The sequence below is a fragment of the Melanostigma gelatinosum genome, assembly GCF_949748355.1.
Source record: "Melanostigma gelatinosum genome assembly, chromosome: 20".
Taxonomy (NCBI): Eukaryota; Metazoa; Chordata; class Actinopteri; order Perciformes; family Zoarcidae; genus Melanostigma; species Melanostigma gelatinosum.
The window spans coordinates 15,147,958-15,171,446 of record NC_136653.1 but is presented as its reverse complement, the minus strand read 5'-3'; the positions used below and the strand labels follow the sequence as shown (position 1 = coordinate 15,171,446).

At 44.6% G+C, this 23,489-nt stretch overlaps 3 protein-coding genes across 3 annotated transcripts in view; 1 reads left to right on the top strand and 2 right to left on the bottom strand.

The window, feature by feature from the left end:
• Positions 1-266: 266 nt before the first annotated feature.
• trpc1 (transient receptor potential cation channel, subfamily C, member 1) lies at positions 267-10,974 on the bottom strand (the record flags this gene model as incomplete). The annotated part of the gene is made up of 13 exons (XM_079292367.1): positions 10,794-10,974; positions 9,833-9,987; positions 9,589-9,690; positions 9,239-9,441; positions 8,315-8,446; positions 7,896-8,091; positions 6,870-7,206; positions 4,657-4,796; positions 4,382-4,531; positions 1,649-1,833; positions 1,229-1,430; positions 631-825; positions 267-509 (listed from the first exon to the last, which is right to left on the bottom strand). Exons 1-13 carry the CDS (start codon positions 10,957-10,959, stop codon positions 267-269), a joined length of 2,406 nt encoding a protein of 801 aa, XP_079148493.1. The 5' UTR covers positions 10,960-10,974.
• Positions 10,975-14,059: 3,085 nt separating this feature from the next.
• On the top strand, positions 14,060-16,756 carry chst2b (carbohydrate (N-acetylglucosamine-6-O) sulfotransferase 2b). The gene is made up of 2 exons (XM_079291588.1): positions 14,060-14,187; positions 14,352-16,756. Exon 2 carries the CDS (start codon positions 14,599-14,601, stop codon positions 15,994-15,996), a length of 1,398 nt encoding a protein of 465 aa, XP_079147714.1. The 5' UTR covers positions 14,060-14,187; positions 14,352-14,598; the 3' UTR covers positions 15,997-16,756.
• A 1,653-nt stretch (positions 16,757-18,409) lies between these two features.
• Positions 18,410-23,489, bottom strand: part of LOC306794333 (sodium/hydrogen exchanger 9-like) — a gene marked incomplete at its 5' end in the record, with an annotated part of 48,900 nt that continues 43,820 nt past the window's right edge. The window contains 3 exons of the mRNA XM_079292366.1: positions 18,410-19,348; positions 19,430-19,532; positions 23,409-23,464. Coding sequence (XP_079148492.1) covers positions 19,178-19,348; positions 19,430-19,532; positions 23,409-23,464 — 330 coding nt within the window. The 3' untranslated portion in view covers positions 18,410-19,177. The remainder of the gene's footprint in view (positions 19,349-19,429; positions 19,533-23,408; positions 23,465-23,489) is intronic.

The window sequence follows — 23,489 nt, the reverse complement described above, 5'->3', positions numbered from 1 at the left end:
CATAAATTGTTTAATAGTTTTTTTTCTGGTGAAAACAATGGCTTTCTTTATTTACAAAAAACGGTTGAAAAGCTGATTAATACATACGGGGCCTGAGTCGGGAGGCTTAGGTGGAGAATATATGTATATATTTCTAGCTAAGGTCCAGGTTTAAAAGTTTCTTCTGTGACTCAAAAGAGCAGAGTTTTTACACATGCTCGGATCACACAGCATCCCAGAAAAATGAGAAGCAGAGGTTTTGTCAAAAGGAGAGGGGAAAGGGGAAGTTATAGTCTTTTTCTTTCGCTCCTTGGGTAGAACATGGCATATTTGGAGGTCCGGAAGCCCAGCAGGTCCCTCATTTCGTTGCGAAACTTTGAGAGGTCTTGGCGCAGGTCGTTCAGGTTCTCCACCGTGGCCTGGTCCGTGCTCTGCATCTTCTGCCGCGTGGAGGTCAAGTAGCGGTGAACCAGGCAGCACATGATCTTCTGATAGTTCTCGTCATGCTTCTGCTTCAGGTTCTTCCACTCCTGGATGGAAAAGACAATGAAGGAATTCATAACAATGAAAAGATATTGTATAAAGCACAGATGAACATTTGTTCAAGTTGGGGTTCTGATATTCTGACCTGTATGAAACTATTCTCCTTACCCTGAGGCTGTTCTGTCTCTTCACCTTGCCTGTTGAGGTGTGCGAACAGATCCACTTGCTCATGCTGGTCACCAGGTAGCAGACAGTCTTCGGGGAGGGGAGGATGTTGAATGGCGGCGGCATGGTGCACTTGTCATCAAAGTAGCTAAGCCACAGTTTGGCCCGAGCAAACTTCCACTCCTTATCCTCGTGGTTCTACAGAAGCCCAAAACCCAAGGAGAACTTTGAGAACACAGAAATGTAAGAATATTCACTCACACACTGTTTACACATTTAGAGAGGAATCTTGAAAATGCAACAAAACTATTCTTTGGGTGGAAATCCTTGAGGGCAAAGATTTGTTTCTGGACAATGATGTTTCACTTAGCATCATCAAAATCAGTCGTTCAAAGGAAGAAGAAAACGTGCAGCAGCATCATGGTTCAAAACGTAAAAAAACGATTAAACATCTGTGCAACATTTCAGGGTTAGAGTTAGAGAAAACTCTAATCTTAACCGCAAATGAAAACAGTTGCAACTTTTGGTTCCAAGTTGAACTGAAATTACCCGTGACAGCGCTGAGAGACGAAGTCATTGCGGACCAAACGTTTGCACTTACGGCAATTTGTCTGAAGCTTTTATGGAGCATGGCCACCAGCAGCTTGGTCAGCACAATAACCACCACAATGTTGTAGGTGCCTATGATCATGGCACCCACAAAAGAGCGCAGCTCCTCTGTGTAGCTGATGCGGGTGACGAAGAGCGCAACGTGTGCCAGGGAGAAGATGTACCAGAATAGGGCATAGCAGGTCCCCATAAACCTGTGAAACAGAAGAAGATGGCAGAACATGGTAGATGTCAGATGCATTTCTCAAAATAACCCTAAAAATCACCATCTAATTTTATCCTTAAATCATGAGTCAGAATAACGTTATCTGTATTTATACGGCCCTATAATCTCTGACATCGCTCAACAAGCATTCTGCACATTCCTCATTGTCATCGCGGTATAAAACGACAGGCTGAGGTTGGCCCATACGTGTGGAATGCATCGTTGCTCTGCTGCTGGCAGAATATGCCCTCGCAGTCCTTTGTTTGATTCTTGTCTGGGTCTTGCTGGTCCTTTCCATAAAGCTGGGTGAGTCCAATGGTGAAGGAGAACAGCACCAACAGGAAGAGGCCCAGAAACTTTCCAAACTCTTGCAGCATCTGACCCATGGAGATCTGAGGAGACATGAATATTTGTCTTGTTAGTTTCCTGCCAGCAATCACCTTTCAGTCAAGCATTTGTGTGTCTTGAGTCATGTGCTCTGCAGGGTTGATGTAATTAGATTTGTCTGTGTACTTGCACACGTTTAAGTATTGGCGTTGGAAATGCTCCGTAAACAAGCTAACAGAGCGTTTTCTGACTTTCTGACTACTTGTAGCTACTCCCCCCAGCCCCCCCCCCCCCCCCATGTTCTTGTTTCGCAATGACCCCCTGAGGAGGTGGAAAAAGCAACACATTCTGGCAGCTGTAGTGCTCTCACCCGACCTGAGGGAAGACAGACAAACATGGGAGAAGCCAAAAAGAGGGGCTCAAGGACAGAGAACGTCTGATCGGACCATTGGAGACAAACTATTTAAAGACCTGAGTGGCTTATCTGTTTGCTTGGACCCAGTGATGCTCAAACAAGGCCAGAACGTGCTCGCCCTAGCCAAACACAAACACATAGAGTGTCCAATGTGAGGGATGACCACTCTCCCTGCACCTCAAGGGGAATGACGACGGGAGTGTTTGCACTGAAACCCAGGCAGCTTGTTTTGAGGAGGAGGGCTGTTTGGGTGATTCATTCTCTTGTCATGTCGAAATCCCATGAATACTTGTATTTAGTATGCAACTGGGGCACAACTTGTGTCTTTCTCTAAGGGAGATTATCACTGTTGGCGAGGTTAAGTCTGGGCCGTGAGTGAGATCATTGTAAGCACACCGTTGATAGTAGATGACGAACACTTTCAGTCACTCTTTCCAACCTCAGTAGCGGGCACTATACCCGGCAGAAATATGAGCTGGCTTAGACGCTCACACAACACGCAAGAGTGGAAATGTGTGGGCATTGGTGGGGAGGTGTGTCTGCCATGTGAGTGCGGCCATGGACACTATTTCCAAAGCTCATCATTTTTCCATCCTACCAAGCTAGCTAGACAGTGATGTCACAGAGAGAGTGAGTGGCAGAGAGGAGAGAGAGGGAAGCAGAAAGATGGAGGAGATTGTAGCTGAAAAGTGCTAATTAACTATCTACAGGGCACCCTTACTGTTTTATAAGTCGAGCACAAACAGCACTTGACTTAATGACGGGAAGGCATCCGTACAGATAAACCGACATCACTGAATACCTGAACACTGCTTTATGTAATGGAGCCACACACGGGGGAGAAAAATGAAATTCTGCCAGTAAAAGTCAGATGTTGGCTGGCTGTACAATCTTTCTGCCAGCTGGCGGGATGATAAAATCATGATGCGATAAAAAGGGACACCTATGGCACTGAGGTTGTTGAAGAGGCTGAGTAGAAAATATTCAAACCAGATTTTTGGCTTGTCTGGAAAGGTGAAAAAAAAAAAAAAAGTCAATCAAAAACATATTTTCCTTTGATTAAAACCTTCAGTGCCGTTCTTTGCTCCTCTTTCAATTTGGAAAGACTCTCCAGTTCTGATTAAACGGATGCTATTGCGGCTAACCTCTTTGTTGTTCAGAACAGTCACCTCTCTGTGTCGTCTCACACACACACACACACACACACACACACACACACACACACACACACACCTAAACCACGATTGTATCTGCCAGTCGCTCCTCACAGGACGCTGAATGCACCGTGCTCTGCGTTGCCGAATCCAAGCACATGACTAAAATGGTGAATTGGGTTGTGAAGGTTTGTCATTTTTAAAGGGTGGGTTCCCCGGGAAAAATGTTTGGGGAAAAAAAGCATAAAGCGGATCAGTACTACTGTATTGATACACATTTCCAGAACCTTTGGGGAAAAAAACAAATGAAGAGAAGATCATGTCTGCAAATTCTGAATGACACTGCCAGCTCAGATTGAGGGTCAGCAGTTAAGAAGCAGTTAAGACGGTAGTGGATCAGATGTAACCGTGTGTGTGTCAGATTGTGATAGGAATCAATCTAGGGTCCAATGAAAATGTGCTGTGGGCGAATGGAGCTTCAAACGCGCAGTCTAAAGTGCAGTTGGCTTGAGAGAAGACTTTTGTGCAAACTGAAGGCCCTCGTTCACGTAGATGACAGATGACAGCAGGACGGCGATGCATACGGCAACTAAAGCTGCAAAGCTCGATGATGTCGTGCTCAGTTTGTTATCAGCAGAGCACATCCATCGACTGCCTCAGTCCACTGTGCTTATTCTTAATGCGGATGGCGCCGGGGATGATACTGCTGAGCACAGCTGGTGTGATGTTTAGTGTGGGCTTGTCCGTGAGTGTTCACACTTCACTGGGAGAGGAAGAGAGTGGGCGGTGTACGTGCGTGCGGTGGGGTTAGAGAGAATGGTAGGAAAAGGAAGCAGCATGATAATCTTCACATATCAATTTGATCATTTTGTTCACATCCAAAGTGTTTTTTACGAAGTCACGGCTGGACACATGATCTCAAAGCTCCGCAGGGATCTTGTCTGGCTTTACTGGGAATCAGTTATATATATATAACTACGGAAATGTCGAGCTTGCTGAGCTCGCAACTACTTGTTTTAGTGTGCGTCACCACTGCTTTCCTACCTGCAGTGGCCCCAGGATGGAGCTGGTGGTGTACATGAAGAAGAGTCGCAGGTAACTTAGAACGTTGGCAAAGGCAAACAGGCCCTCAGCCACCAAGATGGGATGGAAGGCGTCCCAGTGTTTCCTCTCCGTGTCCGCCACATTCTTGAACTGAAGACAACAAGCAAACCAATTCAGAAACACCATACTTGTTTTTGTACAGATAAAGAAATGAGAGATATGATTTGCAGTTGTCCATCCTCTGAATATAAAGAGTGCGTGTGATGTGTGTGTACCTTGCTATGAGCGACTATCTTGAGGGCAAAGGTGGATAGGTAAAGGGAATTCATCACGAAGCTCAGCTGGTTCCTAGACTCTTCCAGGAAGTCTTCCAGCCCCTCGTACCACAGACGCTTCACATCCGACCACACCATCCCTACAGGAGAGCAGGAATTTCCCCATCACCACACACATATACACATGCCACTGGGGAAAAAAAGCCATTTTGCTGTCATCCCCCAACATTTTAAAATCGCTTCAACCATAAGTCATCTCACGGTGGGAGCCCGGGGGAAACAGGAATGCATGAGACACATGAATGGAGAGATTAATGAGCTGAAAATGTGTCGTCTGTGAGATTTGAGGAGGTGTGTGTGGTTCAATAAAGAAGGATGCCTGTGTCTTTCTGCATCCAAGTGGAATTTTATCAATTCTAAACGTACAATAGGGATAGTAAAATGACGGAAACTTGACTCCAGCTGCCAGTCCAGGCATACAGACATTCTCTATGCCTTGATTCATAAATGACAACATTACATTGAGCCTGATCTGTTATTGGTTTCCATGGGTTCAAAAGAAAGTATGCTGACAGGGTTTGGCATGGAAATCACATTTATTGTTTTCTATGGAATGGTTGAATTTGAGTTCAATCAAACTCCACACACTCGCAGACAGCGAGAGATGCCTTGAGAGACACACACACACACACACACAGTCTCAGCATCTGATTTCCCCATTAATGTGAGGCTCAGGGGGACAGCAGGATGGAGAGAGCAGGGGAAAGAAGAGAGGAGGGGCTAGTGTGGGAGCAAGAGAGAACAATGGAACGCAAACTAGATGGAAAGCTGCTGTGTGGCTTGTCAGTGCTGTCTGTAGACATGAAGCAACGTTAATGGCTCCCTTTCACGTTCTTACAACACTCGCATTTGATTTGTAAATCATTATGAATCTCATCCTTGTTCATTAACTCATCCTGGGTGTTTTGTTGACGCTGCAGAGACACTGGAGCATGAACTCTGCAACACAGCATCACATCGTTGCAGTACAGCTGTTTTGCAATGAGGGAAAAAAGCTGCAGAAGTTATTCAAATTGAACTTTGACGTTACTCTTTTGCCGTACTTCTGGAATCTTTGCCCTGAGGCTATCTTGGCCCATGGATGAGAAAAACCATTAAACTGTCTAATGGCCGAACTGCTGATCTCACTCCTGCAAAAATACAGAATAAATTGCAAATTACCCAACAGCCAGCTTTCATAACATTGAATAATAGAAGTCAATTGCTTCTACATCCTTTTATAAGCATGAGACAAATATCTCTGCTGAGAAGCCACGGCCATTAAAGCGATTGAATGATCATGCTAATGGTTTCTTGGCCGAATAGGAAGGTACTGGAGAGAGGTCCTTCCCCAGAGAGAGACAGTCAATGTCTAGCTGTCACTAGCCCGCCCCATCTGAACAGATATGGCTCGTGTACACGTGTTTGTCTTTGTGCAAATACACGTTTGTATGTATGTGTGCCGGGTCCAGTGATACCAGCACTCAGATGGGCCACAGGGGAGATAGAAGAAGCTTTCCTTTCTATGGAGCTCACTTAGAAGGCAAGGCAAGGCAAGTTTATTTGTATAGCACATTTCAACAACAAGGTAATTCAAAGTGCTTCACATAAAACCATTAAAAGCATCAAAACATAAGGCAAAAGAAAAGGAGATTTAAAAACAATTAAGAACATTCATTAAAACATTAAAAAACAGTGCAAGAAATAAAATGCAGTAGTAAAATGCAGAAATGCAGGAAATTGATTCATATATGAATTGAATGTGGTTCAATTAAAGGCAGCAGCAAACAGAAAAGAAGCAGAACTGACAGATGTAATCTAGTCAAGCCAGGCATTCTGTCGTTGAGTAGAGAAACGGCTGTTTGTCATGTTCTGCCTGATAGTATTACAGTTACAGGACACTAGACTTAGCCGGACCACAACAGGAATCTCTCGTTTTCCCTCCACTATGCAACGTTATTCTATTAAATTCTGGTTTATATGATTGAATTATTATTTTATTCTTAGTTTGATTGTGTCCATAGAGATGTTAGTGATGAATAATTATTCAATTATAGCCTCTTAGTACTGCAATATAGCCTATATTATGATTGCATTATGATACATGATACCCCTCAATACATACAGTACATCAGTGTGCTATTTATTGATTGAAAGCCAAGTAAAAAGCTGACCTATGATCCAGATGATGAGCAGGTAATCTATCATCTCCAGCGCAGGGCCCATGGTGTTTTTCTTGCCGTCATTGTAGACCAGAGAGTACAGGTTCAGCAGCAGCAAGAAGGTGAAGTAGGAGGCGCTGTGGATGATGAACTTGACGAAGGGCGTGTGGATGATCTGGCCCACGCGGGAGCGTGGCACCAGAAGGTAGCAGACGGAGAGCAGCGGCCAAAGCATGGCCAAGCTCAGCACCGTGGCCATCTTCAGACAGGTGTGCTTGCGCCGATAACTGGCCATCTCCCCAAACCAGACGGTGTTGAGGAACTGTTGACAGTTGGACTGAGCCACAAACTGTAAAAAGGGGCATCAGGGAAGAAATCAGCATGAAGAGGTGAAACTGACAGAAATTACAGGTTGAATTAGCAAGATTCTGTTTCACTTTCTTGCCCAGAGTTGGGTGAGAATACAGAATGAATCTAGGATGAATATGAAGCTGCAGCCGGTTAGCTTAGCTTAGCACAAAACACGACAGGAAATGGGGCCGGAGGAAAAATCTGCCTCCCAGCACATTTTCAAGTGAGTCAGCTACAATTATATCAATGTTCTCCCTCCAATAAAAGTCCATAAATAAGTCTCTCAGTAGTAGTTATCTGATGTGCAATCCTTTCTCCAGCAGGATACAACGGTATGCCGCTCGCTGTGCTGTGATGTATGGGTCACACTTTTCACACTGAGCCATCCCAGCTGTAAATCATCACCGGGGTTTGTCTTTGACTGCTGTTGCCATGGAGGAAGTGCTTTATCTTGCCAAACTCATATTTCCAAAAGACAAGCACATGTTGTGCTGGAACAGATGTTACGTCCGACACATCGTACATAAGAGGTAATTGATAACGGATAGTGTGATTATTTTCGCTCCACTGATCTGTGGCCAGTTGTGGAATTAAATGATCAAGTAATATATAAACCCACATCCTCAACCCACTCATATCAAAGATTGGCAATGCTACATGACAATGCCAAGACTTTGCCCATCTAACCTCTTTTTGGTTGTACTTGATGGCGAGCTTGAGTCGACTGAGGTTCATTCGCTCCTCAAGCAAACCCCTCTTGTCAACTTGATCCTCACTGGATGTGTGGTTGAGAATCACTTCGAGCTCTCGAGAGTTTCGAGCCTGAGCCAGCAGGTCCTTGGCAAACATCTTACACTGCTTTGCCAGATTGTCATAATCATTCCTGGAACAAGGAAATTAAGATACAGCCAGACCACATGAAACGTTATAATTCTTATCTGTTCCATTCTGTAAAGGAAGGGGGGGGGGGTTACAATCTCACTGTGTGCATGCATGTGCACATGTCTGTGCGTGTGCAACACGTTTCTAATCTTTATGTGCAAAGAAATGAGATAAACATGCACTGACATGACGGACGGACATGCAGCAGTTGATAGGAAGCGTACCTGAACTCCACCTCGACCAGACTGAGCTCCTTGAGGTCTGCACTCAGCTCAAAGGCCCTGAGAATGGGATCTTCTTCAGTCAGCATGATCAGAGAGGGGCTGGCCAGGCAGCGGTAGATATCCAGGCGGAACCTGATCCAAAAATATCACGTTGGACGAGGAGGTGAAAGTGGTGGCAAAAAGAAAGGGAAGATGAAAATGTGAGGGAAGGAACAGGGAAAACCCAGAAGTGTGTGGATGAGGTGTAGAAGCAAACATACAGCCATCTAGCTGTTTCATTTGTACCTGCTTTGACCTCGGTGTTGTTTGTCAGCCAAACTGCAGCCTGATTCATTTAGCTTACTGTGTGGGAAGCTACACTGCCCTGCAGAGAGAATAAAAGCGCCCTGCAGAGAAGAATCTCATCTCAAAATCTCATCTGCAAGATGGTATCAGAAAACCAAGAAGCACTGCTTGTCTAAGGAAAGCAACTTCCCTCTAAATTACAGTTGGTAGCGATATTATCTTCTGGTGTAAAACTACTACTTATATGACCAGCACTGGTAAACAAAACACTGTCTCGCTATACAGCTAGATAAGAAGAGCTTGGCAATAACAGAGAGCGTTGGGAGTCCTCTTTGGGACAAGAAAGCACTGTATTCCAGATGTTTAAGATGACATTCTCGAGCTGATGCTATCGTCAAAACAAGGCGACAGACCAATTGATTCAGTGCTGCTCTTGAGCCCCGACATACCAGAGCAAGGCCAAAACAATTGCATAAAATGACACAGGCATCGTCTGGAAGACAAATCCCAAGTTACAGTCACTCAGTGCAACACGAGTGTTCTGGTTTAAATCAATGGGAGCTTAATGCAGACATCTGGGGAAAAAACGGCATTCATACTTCTATATTTCCTGTCTTCCAGGTCACTGTTTGCCTGTACCTGGAGTGTCGTAAGCTGTCCTTTTTGTTTTTAGCGTTGCAGAGCGTGCACTCGCAGCCCACAGCATGGGGCCGGGGAAGCGAGATGTCCTGTTTCAGCAGCATAGTCAGGATCTCATAGTTGTTCCTGTGCGCTGCCAGGATGACCGGCGCCACGTCCATGGTGGTGGAATACTCTGGGTTCTGAATACGCTGCATCAGCTTCTGAAAAAGATAGAAATATATACGGATGAAAATCTGTAATACTGTGCAGAAATGACAGAAAAATGATGGGTTTCATCAGCATGTTCTTTGCATCTGAAGTGTTTTTCTTGCAAAAGGGATTCATAACAGTAATAAGAGGAGACGAACTGCAATGGAGGGCTTGGAGGATCTCCTCGGCCTGTGGTTGAGGAGGATGTCCACAGCTCCCACCACCTCAGAGTCTATGGCCACCAACAAGGCGTCTGTCGCCTACACAGAAACAAACATTTTCGAATCCATCAGGTAGCAGGACACTTGCCAAAACAACTTCGATGACAACAATATTTTAAAAAGTGATGTCTTGTACATGCATTGCTTTTTTCTCTGAGTGTGTGTGCGAGCGTGCCGCTACCTGGCAGCCATGTTCCAGAAGGAGCTGCAGGATGTCTAGATTCTCGTTCTCGATGGTGATGGTGACGGCATCCCGGCCCAGCACGTCCACGCAGTTGAGGTTGAGCTCGCCGTGGCGGTTCTCCGCGAGCAGTTTCTTCACCATGTAGTAGTCGCCTGAGAAGCGCGTCAGAGACAAAGCAGCATGAGGGGGAATCCACTTCAGGGAATTATTGCAGAGTGAGATCTATAAAAGCACTAAAGTGTTATCCGCGGTTTGAGCCAAACAAACAGAACTTTAGTCGCGAGGCAAACGCTCTTGCAGGCTCAGCTCCAGCAGTCCTCTTCACCTCAGTTGTGTATAACAATAACATCTCCCTCAAAGGACGCTTTCTGTTGCCGAGCCATGTTTAGAGATATGTACTTTATATGGTCACACTGGCAGTTGCTGGCTGTTCACCTAAAACAAGCACTGCCTGGTATCAATGACACATTCTCCTCCCATCTGATGAGATGAGAATGCCCATGCCTCTTTGCTGTTTTTATTTTCTGTAGTTTCTCTCCAGTTCGTGTGCATTCACTTTCCTCCGATAGGAGCTGTGAAAAGTCAACAGACCAGGGAGAGGAACTTTTAGAAGACGTTCAGCTAATTACATCATAGCCCCTGGGGGCACATTTCCACAGTGGGCAACGTGTAGGCAGCTGTGACAGGTATTCACTGGAGAAAATAAATAAGTGCTATGACTGTACAGTTTCCTGCCTGCTGCAATGGCCCTGCTGGAAATCGGTCAAGTTGTTAGTCATGGTGTATTTGATCTACATTGCATGTCGGCCAGCTGATCACACAAGATGCTGAAGTCAAATCTCAACTAATCGGTATTATAAGCCCACAGCAGTCATCTGATTCCAACGATATTGAGTTTCAGAAACAATGCACATGGGGTTGGGTTTACTTTGGAGGAAACGACAAACAGACAACAGACCTTTCTCGCATGCCAGCAAGAAGAGCTTCTCGTCTAGCGTGGTTTCCTCTTTCATCTCTCTCACGTCTTTCAAGGCCAGACATTTATCCGGAGAGCAGGCGTCCGTGCCCTGGTACAGAGCTGCCATTACGACGGAGAGCGAGTGCTGACAAACGCTGATGTGCATCCCACTAGAAAGCAGCGACCATTACACAATAAAGCCGGTCATACGTGGTGACATGAGAGCGGTCCCGCTGTTGTCGTCTGTCGCAGCGCAGCAGAGGATTTAAAGCGTCGTCATGCGGCTAAACCGATTTCATCTTGTGTTGTTATTGTCGTTGCACCTCTGCCGCTCCGTTTGCGCGCGTCTGCTGGCTGGAAATAAGACCTCCTTTTGTCCTTTTTTTTGGCACGAAGTGAATTCAGATATCGGTTTCATATGCAAGTGGCGACTGTAGTCCGACAAAAACACACAGTCATCTCACTCGGCGTGTTTACATGCACCATCTTCTCGTATCGCGGGCTCCTGTGGATCTTTCTGGTCCTGATGCTGCTGACGAGGCTGCTACTGCGCATGTTCCCTCCTCCACCTGCTCGTTCATTTCGCAGGCTCTGAAAGCATGATTATGTAACAATGTGGCGCGTCAGTGCAGCTTTGTAGGCCACTGAGCATCTCAGTGTTGTATACATGCAGAGATACTGTGTCTGGTCCAGCATTCTTCACAACAACACACATCTTTGGATGTGTGTATGCTATTGCATGATCTCTTAAGCATTAGCTGTATGAAATGCATACGGCTCAAGGTAGTCATGCATGTGATCATCCGATGTGACAAAGGAAAAACATACAAAAAATGAATACAAGACCGGGAGTCAAACCATACTGGACCTTGCGTACTGGGAGGCAATAAAGCAATATCTTAAAAATGGAAAATGTAACATTGGAGATATCATATCAGCTGAGTGTAACAGGCCTTTTTCACAGAGGACTTGTAAAATGACACAGGCGTTACTCATAATAACAATGGCTCCGCTCAAGTGTCCCAATTAGCCATGGCAGTGTGACAGTGACCGCTTGTACAATATGAACCGGACACTGAATCCAGCATCAATTGTAATTTTTACATCCCTGTTTTTCCTACTGGGGCATGTCCAAATGTTTTCTGTGAAAAAAAAGAACGTCGGCTATTTTCACAGCAGCCATTTTGGAATGTCATAGCAGGGTAAACACAGGTGTTTATGGTCCCGTTTCTATTGAGCGTGACAGCCATTACAGTGAGCCAGCATGCAGTTTAGAATTGTTTGATAGGCTGTTGTAAAACAGTGGGATTATGTACTAGAAGTACATGTACTATTATGTGAATAATTTACTCTCTCTGTTGCTCTGTGGGGTAATGCGGTGTCCTCTTACGCCTTTTCATCGCCATAAAACTTAGCCTTTAGTATTTCAAATTCATAGAGGAGCTCTTATATTAAATCAACATTTTCCAGTCCACTTTATTTCAAAGCAATTACATACCCGAGTGGGGAAATGATCCAACAATACAGCCTCCCAGAACGGCCTTAAACGAAAATAAACAAAACGAACATCATCTACAATATAGGTGGGATACATACAGACTGCTTTTTGGTGCGATGGAGTTACAGCGTCACATTATCAGATTTGCAACAAGCAATCACACACTAATGAGACAAGAAGAAGAAAACAAACTGGCAGAAAATCGGAACCATTAACAGTTTTCTAAAACACTTCGTATAAAAAAATATATGAAATACATACACGAGAATAAATGTAGCAAAACTACATTAGTTACATCAGTGTTCTTCAATCGGCCTAAATGTTGATACAATTGATCATTTACATACGTTATGTTTTGGAAATGTAACAAGTTGCTGTTATGGCTGTTATTTTTCGGTCAAAAGAGTTTCTTTTGTCGTGATTGGAAACATGCTCCAGCAGAGGGCAGTCTGCACTAAGGTTTTTCTTCTATGTGTTGGATGAGTAATACAAAATGAGTACATATGGGGTAGAAACGTCACGGTGCACTGAACAGAGTCATTATTCACTGCATAGTTCCATAATCCAACCTGTATCCAAGCTCTTTTCAAACAAGCACACTGCTTCAGTTGTAGCAGATCTCTAGAAAAACAACATACAATCATATATTTCAGCTCAGAAGATTTTGGTGTGTAAGATATCTAAAAATAAATACACTATGGTCACAATAAAATCATCAAACATGACTATAAAATAATTGATTCCCCATCTGAATATGATAGGGCCGTAGATTGTTCATCGGGGGTCAAAGGGCGGAACCCCTTTCACTCCGTCATTTTGTGCCGTTCAATTGTGCCGAGCTGTAATCCCAAACTGGCAAGCCTTTTAGGAAAGATGATTTTCAATCTGCAGAGCATGTGGTTTCCTCTGTTCAAACACATGGCCTTACTGTTCCCAGGACCCGTCAGTTCCTCTGGAACAGCTGTCAGGTGTCACAACTCAGCCGATTCCTCTCGAGAGGAGTGTCACTCACTGTTGCTGACTTTTTTACAATACATGACAAAAACAAAACACTGCAATCTTGTTTTAGATCTTACTGTTGTAGATTATTTTCAATTATTTACTTAAATCTTGCATCTCAAACAATATCCCTGTGGTACTCTAATAGGAATATAATTCACTTTGAAGTGTTTATATTGTACTTTTAATTAATCATATATTTTCCCTTCAGGGTTTGGAGCCGTTTTCTTTTTCTATAGATCTGGATTACCCTCTCGAGGCTGTAGCGGGGGGGGAAACAAATGCATTTAATTTGAAATGTTGATTATTCTCTGCACTATAAAGAGAACATACACAATATGAATGCAAAGACAGGGCTCTTTATAGAATAACAATTTAAAACAGACTAATCTAAACAAAAAAAGAGGGACTTTTAAAGAAAATGGGGATGACGTTTTAGCCAAGTAACCTTCAAACCCCAAATCAGCACTTGCACCTGGTATCGTGTGCAGCTGCATGTCCAAAGAAAAGGGTGGCGCATGGCTACAAGGGTGCAGATAGTGGGGTAGGCCTCCCTGAAACACAACAACATCATCAGTTCCCCACAGTCTACCATTGCTGCGATCTGTGGGAGCCAGAATCGAGCCTGCAGCGAGACAGACGTGCAGCAGATCCAATGGCGCGGCTCGCCGACGGCACTACGCCGCCACGCGGGCCAATAGAGCCCCTCTGTGGGCGGGCCTTTCTCCCTCGTATTCTGATTGAATCGGTCTAGTTTGTATTAGTTGGACGGGCAGAGCAGCAAGAAGAACGAGGGACTCTGGCACTAAACGCGCTGTCCGTGGATCCGTGCCGCTCACTGATCCGTTACGGCAGATGCGGAATGATGTGAGCTCCGAAAAAAAGGCGCGTCAAATGGTGAGGGTTTTATTGTTGTTTGCGATGCCTGAATCTTAGCAGGCTGCCTTTTATAAGGATGCATCAGACGGGAACTGCGCAGGGATGCCTCCGCTGAACATGGACAAAAAGGGCGTCTGTTACAATGATGAAGGCTTCTTCCTTTCTGTTTTTACCACCCACAGAATCACCGCACCGCTCGCCGTGGACCACTTACGCGCTCGTCTCATCCATTCCCACGAAGAACATTGCGCAGTGCAGTGAAAACGGGATATCGTGTTTTCAAATTGGTGGCGAGTATATCACCTAATGAGCTGCTATTCAAGTGGGCATCAAGTCCCAGTGTAGGCTGGATACATCCTGCAGCGTGGCGGTGCACAGTCGATGTAAGGAGCTTCGTCCAGTGGTGAGAGCCACTCTCCGAGGGCACAGATGAGAGGCAAACAATACCATCAGCCACTGAAGTTGACAGCGCCTTGGGAGAAGGATGCCTTCTTTGGGAGGAAGCTTAAAACCTACAGGAATCATACCAAGATAATAGCGCAGCCGGGGATCGTGATGAAAGTCCTCCGCAGGAAGAGGATCGTGTTATTCATGGCCTACTTCTTACTGCTGGTCCTCACTATGCTTAACTTGGCGAATTATAAATGGACTAAAGAGCCTCAGCAGTGCAATCATCAGATGAGGAGCACCACATATCAAAGCAGATCTGACATTCGCTTCCTGTACAGGCCCTCTTTGGCTAAAAAGAGACAGCTCATCTATGTCCTGACCACCTGGAGGTCGGGCTCGTCCTTTTTCGGGGAGCTTTTTAACCAAAACCCTGAAGTGTTCTTCTTGTATGAGCCGATGTGGCACATCTGGCAGAAACTGTACCCGGGTGACGCGGTGTCTTTACAAGGGGCAGCCAGGGACATGCTTAGCTCCTTGTACCGCTGTGATCTGTCTGTTTTCCAACTTTACAACAGCCCCGGGGGCAAGAATTTCACCTCCCTGGGACTATTTGGGGCCACCCTCAATAAAGTGGTGTGCTCCTACCCCCTCTGCTCCGCCTACAGGAAAGAGGTGGTGGGGATGGTGGATGATAAGGTGTGTAAAAAGTGCCCCCCTCAAAGCCTTAGACTGTTGGAGGAGGAGTGCCTCAAATATAGCACCATAGTCATTAAAGGGGTGCGCATTTTGGACGTTAACGTGCTGGCCCCGCTCATGGAGGATCCATCCTTGGATTTGAAGGTGATACACCTGGTCAGAGACCCGCGGGCAGTGGCCAACTCCAGGATAAAATCCAGACACGGTCTGATACGGGAGAACTTACAGGTGGTCCGCAGCAGGGATCCGAAACTTCGCCGGATACCTTTTGTGGATCCTGGTCACAAAGCCAACAAGAAGGACGGCGCAGACTACCACTCCATAGGAGCCATGGAGGTGATCTGTGACCGCACCTCCAGGACTTTGAGGACTGCCTTAAACCCACCCAGCTGGCTGAAGGGGAAGTACATGGCAGTGCGGTACGAGGACCTGGTCGAGAACCCAGTTAAGACCTTGCGGAACATCTACCGCTTTGCCAACCTCACCTCCAACCACGACATCGAGTCATTTGCACTGAACATGACCAGTGGCTCCAGCTCCTCCTCTAAGCCGTTCATAGTCTCGTCCAGGAACGCCACACAGGCTGCCAGTGCGTGGAGGACAGTGCTCAGCATTCAACAGATCAAACAAGTGGAGGACTACTGTCACCATGCCATGTCTGTTCTGGGGTATGAAAGAGTCAGAACAGCCGGGGAGGCCAAGGACTTGAGCAAATCACTACTGACATACTCCAAACTGTGAAAACCTACTCTCCACCAAAGACCTTTTAATTTAACGTTGATTTTGCGTCGAGTGTCGTTTCCTCTTATTGTGGAATTAAAGCTTTGCTTTAACTCCGTGTTGGAGGAGCTCCACGGGCCACATTTGGAATGTATCACGTTTCTCTCTGCTGTGGAATTTGAAAGGACCACTTCTTTTATACTGGATGTGACAATGTCAGGCCTGTGTGAACAATGACTTGGTGAAGCTGCAACAATGAAACCACAACTGTACAATTCATGTATCTTGTTATGATGACACTTCAAAGTGAATATTTTGAGGTTATTTTTCAATGTTCAAAACCTTACAAAAAAAAAGTTTTTTTTCAGTCTCCATACAGTCTGTAAAAGTGAAAATAGTTGATGACAGAAAAACAAAAAAAAACAGAACTGATTCAAAAAAAAAAGCTCATCGCTGATGTTTATTTGTAAGATCTGGTTTAAGTCAGAGACAATCAATGAACTGGCTTGTTGATGTGCCATAGGTAGAGGTGTGATGACTCGGCTACATCAGAACAGCAGTAGTGATATTTCTAGTTTTTAAAAAAAGAGGATGTTTTGATTTCTGTCACCACGTCCTTGTCGGATGACGTCATGCACTATGGACAATGTCATGGCTCTGGAGCCGGAGCGTCTCTCTCAGCGTCGGTGTAAGCAGCAGCCTGTTCTACCATTTCAAAATGTTTACAATTGCTTGCTCTTGTTAAAAACACATGATCTGGGAATATTGCATATTGAGTAAAGTTCACAATTAACAAGACATGTTTACGCATCTGTGTTGAACGACCCCCCCCCCCCTGCTGTACAGTACATGTTGAAATCCTGATCAAAAACATAAGCACCAGACCAGTGGTTCTCAAAGTCCGGTGCATGAGGCAAAACAGAATCAAACTCGGCGAGCCGCTGGCATTAATCGATATTGTGGAATCAAATACATGATATGCCGTTAACACGTATCTTTTATTACATACAGGGTTTGTAATAATTTAGTTCTTTAGATTGATGCGATGTTTCAAGGCATCCCTGAGTTCAGTGCATTATGCATCACTGTGCCTTCCCTCACCATTTGAGAACCATTGCGCTGGAGTAGCATCACACATTTGTAGCTATTCGCTGTAAGTTAAAGGCGCCCTGTGGAGGTTGTGTTTACGTTCAGCGTTTCTCACCCACACACACCATGTGTATCCTTGAGGTCTACGTAACGTGTTGGAGTGCATTTCATTCCTTGTAAAACAATTGCAAAAGCAAGTATGAAACCTGCAATGTCAACAGCAAGGTTTACTTCTTCTACTGGGGGATTTAGATCCGTGGAATACTGTGAAGCCATGAGCAGAAATGTGCGTCCCGTCATCCACATGCATGTGCGTCTTCAGGCATGAGAACAAACAAAGCGGGCACCCACGCCGAAAAAACATTGCTGATGTTATTAGTGGGGAAACACTCTACAGGGTACCTTTTTAATAAGTGTGTGTCATAAAGATGTTATTCATTGTCGTCAGAAATACTGTAAATGTTGTCGGAGAATTGGCTGTAAAAGGAAAATACACCAATATCAAATCACTTGAATACAAGTTTAAAAGTACAAAAGTTAAAGGGACACTTCATAAAAACAAAAGCTGAATTTCCACTTCAACTCCGTCCAGATTTTGAGACGTTTTGCTGAGGTTTAGAGGTTTGATTGCACTTCAGTGAAAACAGCTCCGTAGAATTTGGTTCGTGGTGCTCAAAATAGCCCAAACATTACACTTGAAAAGCTCAACAAGCAGCGTCTTTTCTTGCTCAACAAGGTTACACAGAGACCTTGTAAGCCCTCGTGAGCAGTTTCTTCTCCCTGAGATAGATGCTGTAGCTGGTGGGCGTACTTCAGTGAGTACTTCTCAATGAAAACATAAAAAATGTGGGCTTTTTTTCTTCACCAGAAGTAGCTGTCATATGCCGAAAAGAGACACTGCCATCGAGATTTCAAATTTTGCGATTGTACTCGGAATTAAACCAACAATGAGAAATTAAACAAAAAATAATTGTGGTTTTGTTTTGCGGCAACCGTTTCTTTTAGGATTGAATTAAAGCTTGAGCGTCTCCATCTGAGGACTCGTGATGCTGTGTTGCTATCACTCTGGCTCAGAACAAAACTGAATTCAAACATCGCAAAGAAAGGAGATGCTTCTCTGCATCAAGTGAGGACTGAAACGGAGGAGCGTTCGATTCATGCACCCATGCAGTCACAGCATAAAATGGAAAGCCCTCACTTCAAGGACAATGACTGTATTAAAAAGTCTGCATATTCACAAAGCCTAACCGTCACAGATTAGATGTGTGCAGTACACAACACCCTGCTTCACACGAGGGGAATGGGAGCCAGAGATTTATAATGATGTGCTCAGAAAGCAGCAAAGTCCAACCTCTAGAGAAGTCAGAGGGAAACCTCACTTGCTAATGGGCTCTGCCAAATGCTGCTAATGTACCTTAGCATTTGTAATTATTTTAGTCTGCTGCAGAATGAGCAAGTCGTGAAGGGGGGGGGGGGGGGATGTAAATTCAGTGGAATACATTTTGAGTCTGTTAAAAGGATTATAGCAGAAAATGTTTAATAAGTTTAATAAGGAGCTGGGGAAGAGCAAAGCGAAGATGGCACAAAAACACCATTCAGCGGATTATGGGAAATTTAGTAGCTTTCAATTCGAGAGCAATTCTTCCGAGTAGCATGAAGCTACTCCACTGGCAATTGATGTGTGACTTAACGAGCTGTGTTTTCACCAGAACTGTTGCATCATAATCTAGCTTGCTGTGTGAAAAGTTTGCTGAGGTCAGTTTCTGCGTCCTGTTGGTTGTGTTAAACATTAGCCACTCAAAGGCAGAATGAATCATTCTTTTTCAGCGATTGCATTCCTTGAAACTGGAGCAAAACAAGCCAAGAAAACAATCAGCAGAGCTACAGAAAGAGAGCAACGGCCTTCGTAATTCCTCCCTCTGCGAGTGTGCCTTTGCGTGCATGTCGGCACAAGGGGAGAGCGTGACCTTTTCGGGAGCCATTGCAACGCCGACTCCCGGTCGGCTTCTCTCAGATGCCCTGTCCAGTGACCCCATTCACTGTTGCGAGGCAGAGCCTTAGCCTCGGGGGAGCACGGTCTGATGAGCTTGGCTTGTAGATGACTCCTGGAGCGTCAGGCCTCCCTGGCCAGAGCAGGAGCAGTGCCGAGTCCCAGGTCTCCCTCCAGCAGGTCTTCCTGGTGCGCTGATCCAGAGTCGCCTCCCGGAGATCCAAGCTGCTTCTCCGTTTTCTCCAAGTCTGAGGTGGAGTCATGTGGTTCAGTCCCACACAGCTGCTCTTTGTCCTGAATGACAAGCAGTAACTTTAATCTTGTTCTGTTGTCTGAAGATATTTCCAGTATGTATTAACACAAGGGAAGTCTTACCTCCTGGACATGGGGGCTGAAGAGTCTGGCAAATACCCCACACCACTGTGGCAGTGAGTCGGTGAGGGGAGGGCCACAATGCGTCAGCACCGGCTTTAGATATCTGTGTCCTTGTTAAGTCACGGTGGCAAAGGTATGGAAGTGTCAATGACTGGAAACAACAGAGGGGAAAATTGTTTTTTCTTTTCCAAATCTGGTTTCAGGCCACCAAGTTTTAATTTGAGCAGAACCAAAGTGCATCTAACTCGGGCCAATTTAGTGAGACATGTGTAATGTGGCAGTTGTCTTTCACGGACGTGTTTTAGAGAATTCATAAAGGTTCAGAAGACAATTGTATTGACTTGGCTAAGTATGTGAAAAATGGGTGGGACCAAAGGATTTTGAGGGGGATGTTTATCGTTTAGCAGCAGATACGGGCCCTTTTCAGATGCCATGTGTTGTGGTAAAGTCTCATGGAGGGGTTGTGGGCTGTGATGGTAGGTAGCAACTTGATAACAACAAAGACACATCGTACCGTCTCACGCCTCTTCTCAGGCCAGATGTCTGCACACAGTAGATGGGTGACAGCAGAGCTTGTGATACACTCGACTCTGTATCCTCTCCATTACAGACCCTTACAAGTGACGGCACACAAACTAGCTGACAATAAGTTCCGATCACAATTGCCCTTCAGCAGGCGTTCACACTTTGCTCTCATTGTGCCTCGGAAAAAGACAAAACAATGTTTACCAGTGCTGTACAAAAGCAACCGTTGTACCTCAGAGTCTATTATCTAATAATGTGGTACTTAGGCAGCACGGAAGTACACAATGCCCTGGCATAAGCACATAAAACAAAGAGCAGAGGGAAATGATCTCATATGTTATTTGGCACCAATTCTTATACTCTGGTGCTGTTATCAGCAAAACGCAAGAGGTGGGAATTATGGGCCCTATTCTGCCAGCAAAAAGGATTTATTTATAAATATCGCAAGTGAGGGACAGAGAACGAGCACAGGGATGACGGATGACGAGGTAGACAAGGGAGGAATAATGACTTCCGAGGGACCTGCAGGAATGAGTTGTTGTCTTGTCGGCATGGTGTCCTCCTGTTCCACGCTGGCATAACACTAGACAGCGATGGTAATTATAACTGCTAGAGCGGCTTTCTGCTCCACAAGGGTGTCGGGTTGTGTGTGTGTGTGTGTGTAAAAGTGCTGAGTAGTTGTGTGGGGGTAGAAAGCCAACTGCTGCCTCAGCCATCATCGCAGCAAGCATCATTCATTACCTAAATGTACCACACGTCACCTTTTCCTGACTTCAACTCTTAAACGGATGAGAGACAAATAGATTGATACAGATATAGATTATCATAGGTCAAATCATCTTGTTTAATCGTATTTTACAACACGGAGAATGTAATTATTTCTAATCTGAGAATATTCTTTGGCTGCGACCATATTCCCAGGTTAAAAACAAATAGTTTGACATTTATTTATCTTTTCCTTTCTTGTTATTTACAAAAAGGTCGAAGTATACCTTTGGAACTTGTTGGTGGCTGAACAAAAAACTCATCTCACAATAACCAAGGATGGATCTAGTTTTATCTCTTTACACTCCTTAAAAAATCTACTCTACTGCATTTCAGAGAGAGGAAAATATTGTACTTTATATCTCACGATATTTACCTGACAGCTGCAGCTACTATTTACTTTGTAGAGTCAGATTTTACATACAACTCATACCATCATGATATCAATATAATGCAGAGTTATAAAGCCGCGTGTAAAGCAAATACAGTAAAATTAGCTTCACTGTGACCAGCTACAACAACAAAATGCATACACAGCCCTCTGAAAGGGAGCACACTGCATAATGATAATCTCTCACACACAATATAAAATGTCAGCAGCACATACAATTTAAAGTCGGTGCCACCTCCCTCTGTTATTTTGTTGTTTAGCATTGTTTATGCCTTGCGACTGTGGTATATTATATAATAACATGAATCTAGGGAACACAAGAGATTTAACTCCCGAGTCACAACCACAGACTCGCAGACCGAGCCAACTGCATAATGCAGCCACCCCGGGTGGCCTCCGGGAAGCCAGACTCAAAACAAAAGCAGCGGTTGCCAGCCCCGAAACCACAGTCTGCAAACCACTTCAGCAGGACACATCAAACAGGCTTTGATGTCCATCAAAATCACTGCTTAAGAGTTAAATGATTGTCCTAATGTGCCTTGAAGGCAGGCTGACAGGGAAACGTTTAAGGAAGCAGCAGTGTCTTTCGGATGACACCGGCAAGCCAAGCTGAGGTTCAATTACCGGGCAGCGGGTTCTGCTCTCGCCTGGTCCACATCAAAGCATCTCTATAATACCATTTTCTTTTCCATCAATAGGAAACTATGGCCAGGTCTCTCTCTCTCTCTCTCTCTCTCTCTCGCTCTCATGCAGATTTAAACAAGAAACAACACACGCATTCTGTCAAATACACGAATCAACACACCACGTAGACATCTAACTAAAGCCAAAGGGTGTGGGTATAGTTACTATGGCGACACACTGTGGGTCAATGGAAAGTTTGCAGTGTGTCATATTGTGTGTGTGTGTGCTTTCGCACAGTTATCAAGTCTCTGGCTATCTCAGTAGACACTAGTGCGAGCATGGCTCTGTTAACACACTTTGTTTGTGACAGATTAAACAAACACGATGTAAGATTCTTTATGCTAAGTGATGGTAACCAGCTGTTGAATCTGCTGACTCCACCGTTTCATGACCGCATTGAAGATATGCTTGAGAGTGCATTTCTGCAAGGACTAAGAGTTTCTTTGTGACAACTAGCAACTAAGAACCACTTGAAGGTAGTATTAACAGATCTTCCCTGTTGATTGAATTTGAGAGGACATGCAAAGTACAATCTAGAGGGGCCGCGCTGGTACAGATAGAAACAGAAACACCTGAGGCTGAGGCATTGCTGAAGTTGTTTTGAGAAACTAAATAATTTGGTGGAAAACTGATATTTATTTTTTTCCTCTGTCAATATAAAATGTTTTGACAGTAGTTTTATTGTATTTGCTATCAATTTAATTGTAGATGAATTCATTTTTATTCATCTGACACAATGAAAACAACTTCAAAGGAGTTCCATACTTTCTGACACGTGCCATTATACCTCATAAACGCTCCTCTTTCCAATTACAGTGTCATACTGTTATTATGTCAGAGAAAACTGACTGCAATAACATGGATCAACAGCCTGTTTCTCACGCTATTGGACCCTTTGTTGTGAACAGCTACAACTATGAAGCTTTTCCAAACCAAACTGAGTGGTTATTGATCTACCAACACCGTCAAATCATATATGTCCCCTAACAGTTACCCACTTTAAATGCACTTCTCAAAAACAAAAAAATCGAACATCAAATATTAACACAGCCATGCATGAAACGAACACTCAAAGTCAATGTGCGAGCAGACTCGCTCTCATTGTTTTGCAGCGGAGATAAGAGTCCATAAAATAAAATGATGTGCTCCCACTGAGCACCGGGCCAGTCATGAGGCCATTAAGTGGTCAAATTAGATTATCTTAAACTTAATGACGCCCGCATGAAATTCAGCTGCAGTTTTCTTACTGAAATCAGGTTGTGGTTATACCTCTTTTTATGCACTTTGATATTGTGTGAAACTTACTTGTGAACATAGCCAGCATTGCCGCTTCCTTTATGTTGGAAACTTGGGGAAACTGTTTTCCAAAAATGTCAAAAAATCCCTCAAATATGCGTACATAGACCCACCACGCACCTGAAGCAGTTCATGAACTTCCCGTTTGTTCTGCCATCATAGTACATCAGGGTCTTTCTTCACCTTCCCTGAAATGAATCACTCTGCTCGTTTCCCTTGTACTCACTGTATGGTATCACTCGACAGACCAGTGCATTAACCATTGTGAGTTTGAGCAGACGCGAGAGTGCTTTTCAGAAGAAAGCAGTGAAAGGATACTTGTAGTCCAGACGGTGCCACAGGCCTCCTGGCGTGTCTGGCCCCCCTGTAGCAACCTGTAGACCATGAGAGAACCACTGT

What these genes read in the sequence shown, in the direction of transcription:
- chst2b (XM_079291588.1), top strand. Translation starts at nt 14,599, where the DNA reads ATGAGAGGCAAACAATACCATCAGCCACTGAAGTTGACAGCGCCTTGG.